We start from the raw sequence: 11,607 nt of genomic DNA, 5'->3' as shown, positions 1-11,607 counted from the left end.
ATGTCTAACCCAAATACTATTGAGCTTATTAGACAGATTCTATCAAATCCCCAATTTCAAGCAGCCCTAGCCACCATCTCATTGCCGGAAAATCAAGCTGGTCCACCGTTGCCGTCCCTGCCTGCTCCGATGACAACTCCAGCAACAACAAGCGGACACGCTCCACTACCGGTGTCTCAAACACCGGAAGTCCCAAAAGCAGTGCTGAATCCGGCGCCCATTTCTACCATCGAGCACTCTGCCGATTCACCGGTCGAAAAACCGGCGAAGCAAGGGGAACCTGAAAAACCCTCAAATAAACGCAAGAAGAAGGGGGCCGAAACCTCTAGGCCCAAGCTCAAGGCGGTACGGAGGTCAAATCGAATCCCCACTCAACCTAGGGTTTCAAAACCCGGACCCCCAAAGATGGTGTTACTCGATGAATCAGAAGACGACGTACCTCCAGCCAAGCAAGCACGGACGTCTGGGCCGACGGCAGAAACCTCCACTGTTGATGAAGAATCTGCTGCTCCAACAGAGGAGACCACAGAACCAACAGCCCCTTCTCCGGCGCAATCTCTTGATACTCTGCTCAACGAGGCTGAAGCAGAGGTAGCAGCAGAAAATCCTTCTGAAGACGACACACCTCTCACTGAGGTGTTGACAAGGCTCAAGCGAAAAGCCATTCGTGAGGGAAAAATGAAGGCTACCACCTCGGCTGTGCCCACAACACCAGAGGCCACAAAGTCGGAGGAAGAAGACATGGATGTCGAAGACGAGGAGCCCGAAGGCTCAGACATGGAGGCCAACAAAGCTCACCAGCCTTTCTTTTACACTGCTGATGCAGCAAAGTCTTGGCAAAACGTCAAGATGATGGAGTGTTACAGTGAGCGGAACATCGAGCAAGATTCATTTAAAGTGCTCAATCTGGTGGAATTCTTCAAATCTCGCCATCTGTTCAAGTCCGTGACGGAGGTAGAGCCGTTTGTTAAAGCAGTGGTGCAGCTGGTTTATAGCAACTTGACAGCTGATTTCGGAAACCCAAGGTCCAGGAAGTACGGGAAAGCCTTCTACAGGAACACGGTATTCAATCTGACGCCCTCAATCATCAATGAAATTCTTGGCACACCTGATGTGAAGCCCACAGCGATAAAGAACATGGACAAAGTGGCCTCAGCCATCACTGGTGGGAAAGTGCGGAAATGGTTAAAGCCGATGAAATCATCCACCTTGTCCTATCTTTATTCTGCTCTGTTCAAAATCATGACCATGAACTGGATTGTGTCAACCAACTCCACCGTGGTTACACAACAGCACGGCATACTTCTCTATTGCATTGGAGAAGGATTGCCATTTAATCTAGGTCAGGTTATCTTTGATCAAATTGCCGCTTCTTCTCAATTGTCGGGGTTGTCGTTCCCCTCTTTGATTTTCAGGGCACTTCGGAGTCAAGGTGTACAGGTGAAAACGTCTGCCAAGAGAGAGGTTATTCATGAGTATGCTCTTACGAGCATGCTCTTTAGCGAGGGCAAAGTTGCAGACCTTCCCTGGATTAATCCTGTTGCTGCTCCCACTGTTGCTGACACTGCCATGATCACAATTCCAAAGGCAACATTGCAGGCTCTTTTGCAGAAGATTGATGAACTGGAGAACAACCTTCTTCAAGCCCGAAGAATTCAGGGGGAGTCATCGTCAATCCTGAATCAAGCCAAAGGACAGTTAACTGCTCTCCTTTCTTCCCAAAAAGGGGGAGAAGACGCTGATGCTGATGCTGCTAATGATGCTGAGGGAACAGGGGAGTGAAGTCAGGGGGAGCTGTGTTCGTGCGTTGATGATTTTTTTTCTAATTTGACAGAACTTCTTAAAACTTTTGTTTGATGGATGTTTAAGTACTTTTAATTGTTGATACCTTGACGTACGCTATGCTTATGCTCTTTGCTAGTGGCTAGTCTTTGCCTTGGTTGTTGAAAGTTTTGTGTGGTTGCTGCTGTGAGAATATGGTTTTTGTTTGTGTGTTTTTGTTACTACTATCTCTGCAAGGGGAGATCACATCAAGGGGGAGCAACTTGGTATTTGGTTTTGTGAAGAAAGGCAAAAATGGGGAGTTTGTTAGTTTTCGAACTATGTTTGTTTTGCTCTTTCTTCACTTTGTGTTTGTAGGTGTTTTGACCAAGTCAAGAGATGGAAATCGTGAGGATTGGAGGAGGAAAGGAAGGAACGAATTCTGTTGAGAGAAGGAAGGAACAAGAGAAGATAAGGAGAGAGAAAGAAGGAGTTGTTGGGAGCTCCTAAATCAAAGGGATGAGTAGCTCGTGAAGACTGATTCTTCCAACTAACTCAACGGCCACTCATCCACTTCCCAACCCACGAACTCATACTTGGAGATCAAGATTTGAAGGTCTATAAATACCAAGGAAGAGTTCAGTTCAGATCACGAACTTTGAGAGAAGATATCTAGCTTTTGAGTGATCTGTGTAGGAGTGCTGTTTCTCGTGTTGGGATAACATTAGCTATAGCATTCTGTGTTTTGTTGGATTTCGGAGTATAGCTCTTGAATCCAGTTTTAGTTTGGTAGTGAGAGTGTATAGTGTTCAATACCTAGTCCTTTGTAAAGGTATTGAACGTGAGTGTCATTCTCCGTTTAGTAATTTCGCCATAAGGCATTCTTCAAGTTATTTATAACTTGAAGAAATTTTTCCAAAGTTTGGTGTTCGTTTATTTCCGCTGCATTATTTACTCTGTGCTGTGGGGTGTGTTACTTTAACACAAGGTTTTCAGTTAGTTCGTGTGGAGCAACACTTTCACATTTCATCTTCAAATAGTAGCTTTCTAACTCCATTCTTGGTGTTGAGACATAGCAAGCAATTTCCTTGCCGCTCTCTTCTCTCCTGAGTGATATTAGTGACCTGATCTGCAAAACATCGAGTGTTATAATCTCGTTGAGTTTTGTTGTGGAAAATTGATGGGAGCAACACATATATTTATTACACTCTTTTGTTGAGGTGAGGCCTCCTCTTAGGTGCTTCATTGATGATGCCGAATGGAAGCGGTAGTAAGAGACATTTAAAAATCAAAGCTCGTCTCATTCCAGTAATCAAATCAAATACTTTCGAATTACACCAAAAATATCAAATTTGGGGATGAGCACAATACTTTGAAATATTGAACTAATTCGAAAGACAACTTGAAGGAGTAGAAAACATAACATAACTAAAGACACAAAAGCAAATTTGCAACGATGAAACTACTACCATGGGCTCCATGAAGACGCACAAGAGCTATCGCCAACACCGTGGGTACCACTCGGCATTGCTGCAACATTCTTGATTCTTCCCCGGGAACTTGAGTTTTTCCTACAATAATGAAGTGGAAGTATTTTGCAAGTTCAGTTGATTTAAAGACAAACCTCCGAGCAATGACACGAGCGTCTGCCCTTAGAGATCCGGCGATGCAAACGAGATCTGTTTGGCAGCAAATCTCTTTACCCAAACCTTGTTCATCAACAAAATGAAAAGGAATATAAATAACGGCAATCGAAGGCTGAAGCATAAAGGATTTGACCAAAAAACTGGACAAATCATGCGTGTCGGAGCAATTTTTTTTTTCTGATTTAGTGTGAATAACAATATTTTTATTCAGCCAAAATATCAAGCTCCTTGCAAGAAAATCATCTACTTCAAGAAAAGATATGACAAAACAATAGTAAAAGATTTTGCCGGGAAAATATTAACCAGTTGTTTCATATAATATTTAGATATTAAATTATTGACAATTTGGGTTATTTGATTTGAGTTTTTTTTTAATTACTATTGATAAGAAATTAAATAAAAAATAGTATTATTTTTCCAACTAATTGCCACAAAATAATAAATACGCCACGTCAAATATTATCTTTAATAGAATTATATAGTATATTATTTATGAAAAGTGATGTATAGATTTGTAATAGATTTTAGGGTAGAGTTCAATAACAATAAAATAAATTATATATTTTTTATATATCACTGGATCCGCGGGCGGATATGGACAAGATCTGGGTCTTAAAACTTTTGCTCCAGATCCAGATTCGCAAATCTTAGGAGTAATTCACATCCGGTTCAGACCCATCGGGTTCATTTTTTACAAGGCCCAAATCTTTTTTTAAAGGATCTGGATGCGCGGATTTGGACGGGGTCCATGATCCATTGCCATCCCTATGTGAGATAGATACCTATATGGTGATTCTATTCATAGCCCCCATTTTACTCCTTAAAGCCCCCTTTTTAATATAATAATTAAAAATAATTAAAAAAATATTATTTTACCCTATAAAATATAGCCTTTAAATTAAAATAAATTTTAAATCAATAATTTCTTTTTGCAAATCTTAAATAATAAATATGTATAGCCCTATCGAAATCTGAAAATATTTATAGCCCCCTATCATAATCTGATAAAGAAATATGTTTATGCATATATAAACCCTAGAAAGAACTGTATAACCCCCAACTCAAAATTCCGAGAATCATATGAAATAAACTAAATCAACATAGCTGTCGAGTCCGATTAATTTTCTTTAGTTTGAAATTTTTTTAGAGTTCCATGATGCAAATACTGGATGGAAATTCTGAAATCAAAGAGAATATATTACGCGTTTGCGTAATTTCTCTCCCAAGCATGTGTAGAAATAAACGTATAACTTCTGTCTTTCTAATTCTTTGCCAGTGCAATCTGGTTTTTAATATCACGCTTTCTATTGCTAATTTAATTGTGCTTCAAGCGGCGCCTTGAGGATTTAATGCTACGGCTGTGATTAGACGACTATGAGCGGTGCTTGTTTAAATGATGAATCTGTTAAAAAAATTGTTGAGGCGGCTATGAACAGATAGATTAAAAGATAGTAATTTTAGGTTTTGAAAAAAAAATAGTAATTTTAATTTGAGGACTGTATTTATATGTTAAAATAGTAATTTTTAATTTATTTTTAATTATTATATTAAAAATGGGCTGTAAGAAGTAAAATGGGGGCTATGAATAGAATCACCCTACCCTAATCTACTGTTTGCTTCAAAAATCAAAGCCTTTTATAAATGGGTTAAGGTGCAGATAAGCCCCTGAACTGTGAGCCCTTATAGCGATTTACTCCCTTTACTAACTGTGTGTGCAATTTACCCCATAAACTACCAAAAATCGCACATTTAACCCCTTCTTGACTAACACCGTTAGTCAACGTTAGTTAGTAATTTTTTCTTTTGTTTTTTTAATTCTAATTGTGGGGCCCACCTTCTTCTTCTTCTTCTTCTTCTTCTTCTACGCTTCTTCCTCCTCCTCTGCCCTCCTATCCACCGCCGTCATATTTTGGGTGATCTGAAATTCTTAATTCTACGTTGTACATTTCGAGGTGTTCATCTTCAGCATCAAATTTTGTCGTCTGAAAATTGATGACCCTACAAAATCTTGGTTTGTTTCTCCACCATTGCGCCAAAGCCAAGGAATTAAGTCGTGGGGTTTCGCTCCACGCTGCAGCTATCAAGACAGGAAGACTAGCAGAAACCTCCATGTGCAATCACATTCTCAATTTCTACGCCAAATGTGGACTTCTTCACCTGGCCCACCAGGTGTTCGACGAAATGGCGCACAGATATTTGGTTACCTGGTCCGCCTTGATATCTGGCTATAACCTTTGGGATACCCCCTACAAAGCGCTTCAACTTTTCAGCGAAATGCACAAGCATTTTAAGCCCAATGACTCGGTGTTCTCGAGCGCTCTTAGCTCTTGTGCCCGCTCAAGGGACTTGAATCTCGGGCAGCAAATTCATGCGCTCGCCTTTAAGCTGAGCTATTGTTCCGTTAGTTTCGTTGTTTATTCACTGCTTTTGGTGTACATGAAATGCGACATGTGTGCAGATGCATTATCCGTTTTGCGATAGCAGCTTTGTTCAGCCAACTCTAGTTTCCTACAACATCGCAATCACTGGGCTAGTGGAAAGCAAGCTCCAAGAGAAGGGAATGGAGTTGTTTGTGGAATTGCTTAGACGGGGGCTGCTTCCTGACCGGTTTACTTTCGCAGGATTATTAGGGGCTGGTGAAACCGTATATGGTTTATCAACGGTCGTGCAGCTACACTGTCAAATGGTGAAGCTCGGGCTTGACTGCACCTCATTTTCTGGGAATGTTTTGATTACACTCTACTCCAAGTTTAGTTTGTTTCAAGAATCCGACAAGGCGTTCAGGTGTATTGGAGAAAAAGATGTTGTTTCATGGATAGGACGGCGGCGGCGATTTTCCTGGAGGAGTGGGGGTGGGAGGCGGTGGATAGGAGGGCAGAGGAGGAGGAAGAAGCGTAGAAGAAGAAGAAGAAGAAGAAGAAGAAGGTGGGCCCCACAATTAGAATTAAAAAAACAAAAGAAAAAATTACTAACTAACGTTGACTAACGGTGCTAGTCAAAAAGGGGTTAAATGTGCGATTTTTGGTAGTTTAGGGGGTAAGTTGCACACACAGTTAGTAAAGGGAGTAAATCGCTCTAAGGGCTCACACTTCAGGGGCTTATCTGCACCTTAACCCTTTATAAATTAATAATGGTCCATTATTTACTATCCATATCTTTTAGATTCTGTATGTATCACACTTGAATATTGATGCAGTTAACAATATTACGAATATTGAGAGTGTGTCCATCATAAATTTCCATATAGATTTAATATGTACTAGTCTTTTATTAAATTTATTATTATTTTAAAACATAAAATGTAGTATCAATAATGTTAGGGGCGAAAGAGTGGTGGGAGAAACTTCACCGCAGTTTATCAATTTTAGGGTTTATTTTGGTTCCATGCCTTTGAATCTCATGCTTAACCCTTTCTTTAAGAGAGAGACTTAACCGCACTGCCGCTTCTCCATAATGACGCCGTCGAATGCCACCACACCCATACCATCATCTTCCTTGATTTTCTAAGGTAACCACCAGCTAATAGTTTATTTGCTATTCTTCGATTCTTCGTTATTTTGATTTCATTATTGTCATGGAAACTTTAACATAGATGAAGTATGAGAAGAAAGTTCAACAATTTTTTTCAAGAAGTGCTAGAATAGGCAGAAGAAGAAGAAGAATAAGAAGAAGAAGAGGACAAAGAAGAGGAAACCAGCAATCTCTCCATCTTCCAGAAGAAATCATCGAAGAAATACTGTCAATATTGCTGGTGAAATCACTGTTGAGATTTAGGTGCGTTTCGAAAACATGGCGGTCTTTAATAGGCAGCAAACGCTTCATCAAAGCCCATCATCAAAATTCAATAAAAAATCCATCTTTCCCCCATCAAAGGCTCATTATACGGGAGAAGTTGAATGATAGGCTTGAGGAATGTTCTCTGCAGTCGTTGCTGAGTGAACCACCTATCAGTCGATATTCACTTGATGATGCGATGGCGACATTGCCGCCATATAAAATTTCGGGATGCTGTAATGGGCTGTTCTGCGTTCTCAAGAAATCTAAGAAACGTGCAGAAATTCTTAAAGAAATTTACTTGTGGAACCCATCGACTCGGACCTCCAAGAAACTGCCAGAAATTTCTAGTCCCGGCGATGTTCGTAATTACGGATTCGGTTGGGTTGAATCGAGTGATGAGTACAAGGTGTTTGTTGTTGTGGAAAACAATTCGAAACGGGTTGGTAAAGTTTATAGTCCAAAGACAAAATCATGGAAAACAATTGAGCTATCCGGTTATTTACGTCTAAGTTGGGGAAGAGGGGTGTTTGCAGGTGGGAAGCTTTACTGGAGGAATAGTATAAATTTATACAAAGAAGAAATTAATTTCTTGGACTTGAAAAGTGAGGTGTTTGGAAGGATTGAGCTTCCCTTTGATCACGAGTTTTGCACGAAATGGTACTTTGTGGGTGTGCTTGGTGGCTTACTTTGTGTGCAGTGTCATATTGAATTTAATAGCAATGTCGTTCGAGTTTGGGTTATGAAGGAGTCTTGGAAGAGAGTGACGACTTTTTCTCATCTTGTTGAGCTTCTTCAACCAGCACCATTGCTGGTGGGTCGTAAGGGAGAGATTTTGCTCAATTGTGGATCCACTTTGTTGGTTTACGATCTCGGAGATAATGTGTTCCGCCGTCGTCATGAGGTTTGTTACGATTCGCATGTCTATGTTGAAAGTTTAGTCTCGCCAAAAGATTTATGAAAGATGGGAACAAAATCTTAGAACATGATCATGAGTGATTTTGTAGCATACTATTTCTTCACAATTATATATTGTTTGATTTGATTATACCTAAATGGATGCGTATTGTTTCTAAAGTGATTGTCAAGAAGTTAATTTTTATAGAGTTGAGATTGGTTGAACTTAACCTCAGCTCCCTATTTCGTGACACATCCAATGCCTTCTATGATTTAACATACAGAAGCACGAGTTTATCTTGATTACATTTAGGTGAGACTCGTTGCAAATTGAATGTTAATGTTTGCCTTCTCCAATGCTTTGCAAAAATTCAAGGCGTTTATTTTGTTTGATAGATTTGATTGGAACAAATACTCACTTTGTTCATAAAAAATGTATTATAATTTGGGGGCATCAGTTTAAATTATTAGTTGAGAGGCTACAAAAAATGCAGTTGGACACCGACAGAATCACCGATCATTAGTGATTACCGACGAAAAAGTGATGTATTTTATTTATTTTTATTTATTCTTGCCGACTGATGTGTCCGTCGGTAATGTTAATGTTAACTAACATACATCCAGCGCACGACAACTCCTCCTCCGCCTGCGACACCGCCAATCCTAACGTCGCTGCCCCGCTATCTGCCAACGCCATAATCGCCGCAAACTTCTCCTTTCTCGCACAACAAATCAAGCCCTAATCTCTCGGCCCCTGCAATCAACAGTGATATGAACCTCCCCACCCGCGCCACCGACCCCGTTGCACACCGCCAAAGCTTGAAACATGCACACCACCATTTTAAATTAATGTAGTTTTCATTTTTAGAATTGTCTTGTTTAAATTTATCATTTTGAATTTGAGTAATTTAAATCAAATCACAAAGTCAAAATCGAAAATCGTAGTGCAGGGGTATGAGTTTTAGTAAATAGTTAAAAAATGTGTTTAATGTGGAGAAAATAACCCATTAAAATTGAGCGGAAAACAGATCCATCAAAATGGATGTGTTAAATGAGTTCGCTTTTTGTAAATATTAAGAATGAGAAGTTTAACATATAAGGGCTAGTTAAAAAAGAACACAATATTAATAGAAACAATTTAGTCAAATGGCCATAATGAAAATTGAAAATCAATTTTTGGCCCCTAATCTTAAAACATCAAAATATGACCATTAATTAGGTGGTATGCCTAATTTGCCCTTTTTACTCGGCCGTTGAGGTGATTGCGTGACCGCTGGATGATTGCGCGGCCGCTGGAAGGTTATGGGTGAGTTGCGCGCTCGCGGGGAAAAGCCAGCGCCCGCTGCGCGTATGGCACTTATGGCACGGATCATTTTATTACTTGGTTTTATTTTGGATTTCAGTTGACACTTATGGCACTAATAGTGCCATAAGTGCCAAAAAGACCATTTTAAACACTTCCCCGTAGGGTTTAGATGTTCCATTTAGGGTTTAGATTATTCATTTATGGTTTAGATGCTCGATTTAGGGTTTAGATTATCCATTTAGGGTTTAGATGATCCATTTATGATTTCTTGATTCTATTGTTGTTGTTTCTGTATTTGTGTTGCACGTATGATACTTATGACACTATTAGTGCCATAAGTGCCAAAAGGACCGTTTTACTTGGTTTTATTTTGAATTTTCGTAGTGCCAACGGAAATCCAAAATAAAACTAAAGTAAAATCTTGGCACTTATGACACTATTAGTGCCATAAGTGTCTAACCCGACCCAGCACGCGACCCGCGTGCCTGATCCTACCTGGTCCGCCTCATTAAGGGTAAAATTATCCAAATCAATAAAAAAATGGCCAAATTTTGTGTTTTTTCAATGTGTGGCCATAAATTGTGTTTTATGCTTCATTTTGACGACTACAAAATTTTACTCATATTAATAAGTGGATGAAAGTAATAATAAGACTATAGTTTGGTGGACAATGGGCATATTTAAACATAGCCCTCAAATCCCTCACTGTAGCCCCCTAATTGCTAGAATGCCTCAAAAATATGGTGCTCATCTTGACCCTTTCCTATTTTTTATATCTTAGCCCTCAGAAACTGTTGGGTATCTTCGTCTAGCCAGGGTTCACCACTTGGTTTCCGAACCTCCTGTCTTCCCCACTTCGTGCTCAAGCACTTGAGACTTCGTCTTCTTTTGATCTTCGACTTCTTCTCCTGACTCCTCTTCTTCTGATCTGCACAAAAGAGAAAGAATGCAAGTAACAGTAGAAAGTAAAGGAAGAACATAAAGGTGAAAAAGATAGAGTTCAGAGAAAGGGGAAAAGGTGTCCTCGGGACACTGTGGGGCTCAGATTTTCCCCTGTACTCGGCTAGCCCTTCCGGCAGCTGTACAATCACGACCAACAGGAACTGGAAAGTGGAGTGGCTTCACAGATCTCAGTGCAGACAAGTCACCAACAGCAGGAGCCAAAGTTCAGGCCTCCGATGACTCACGAGCAACTCAGGTAACCACCAAACAAGGCTCCGATGGTCTGGAAGGCCCGGTGATACCACCACTCACACAGGGAATCCCGAATTATCAAGAGAACAACACACTGAAAGGAATAGCAGAGCCCTTCTTGCTTTTGATAATTCGTTATCCCAGTTTGAATTAGCATCAAAGGTTAAAAAGGAGGAGATGGTGGAGCTGGACAACGGTAAAGAGTGGGGAGCCATAAAGGTGATGGAGAAACCAAGGAGATGGACGGTGGAACGGCGGAGGAGATGGAGAGTCAGGGAGAGAGAGGAATTTAGGGTTTGAGAGAGAGCGGCACAGAGCGAGAAATAAGGGAGAGTGAGAACTCGGGTGGGGGTATATCAGGAGAGGGAAGTGGGCTAGGGTTAATAGTGGGCTTGGGCTGGGCCTGAGCAGCAAATGAGAATTGGGCCAACACCCACATTTCCACCTTTGGCACATTGATCATTTTGTCACCAGGGAAGGGCCAGCCATTGAGTTTTGGAGTTGTCATCACAGCCCCTATTTTTACGCTTAACCTATCACACAGACAGGAAAGAGAGGGTGAGAAATAATGTTAAGCATATCATTCTCAATCTCAAGCCACATAGACCAACCCAAAGGGAAATCACCATTTCTCAAACCCAAAAGTAGGTTATCATTGAAGACACAACATGCAGCAAACACAACAAACACAACATATAAAACATGCAAAGCAAACAGCAGACAAAAAACAAGCAAAACAGAGAAAAGTAACAGCAAAACAGAAGACAGGACCAGAGCAGACCACAAACAAGACACAAAACAGAAACAAGGACAGACAAAAGACAACACAAAGAAACAAGCAACCACAAAAGCTGAACTTGTCACACAGGCATGATTCTAACCCAGACCAATGTTCAAGGTCTTTTTGCAAGATTCCAGCTTTGCAACTGGTAGGCATTTAGTGCCCATATCTGCAGGGTTGAATTTAGATAGTATCTTATCAAGTATAACTTCTCCTTTTTCAACAATGTCCCTGATGAAATGAAATCT

General features: G+C 40.4%; 1 protein-coding gene across 1 annotated transcript; it reads left to right on the top strand.

Annotated features, from left to right (window-relative positions):
• On the top strand, window positions 1–1,782 carry LOC131018135 (uncharacterized). The gene has a single exon (XM_057946856.1). The coding sequence runs from the start codon at window positions 1–3 to the stop codon at window positions 1,780–1,782; it is 1,782 nt and encodes a 593-aa protein (XP_057802839.1).
• Window positions 1,783–11,607: the final 9,825 nt, after the last annotated feature.

Source organism: Salvia miltiorrhiza, chromosome 3 (assembly GCF_028751815.1).
Source record: "Salvia miltiorrhiza cultivar Shanhuang (shh) chromosome 3, IMPLAD_Smil_shh, whole genome shotgun sequence".
NCBI lineage: Eukaryota > Viridiplantae > Streptophyta > Magnoliopsida > Lamiales > Lamiaceae > Salvia > Salvia miltiorrhiza.
The sequence above is the reverse complement of the archived record's forward strand: the minus strand, read 5'-3'. Positions and strand labels throughout refer to the sequence as shown.

Excerpts from the sequence above, each read along its gene's own strand:
- LOC131018135 (XM_057946856.1), top strand. The coding sequence starts at position 1 with ATGTCTAACCCAAATACTATTGAGCTTATTAGACAGATTCTATCAAAT.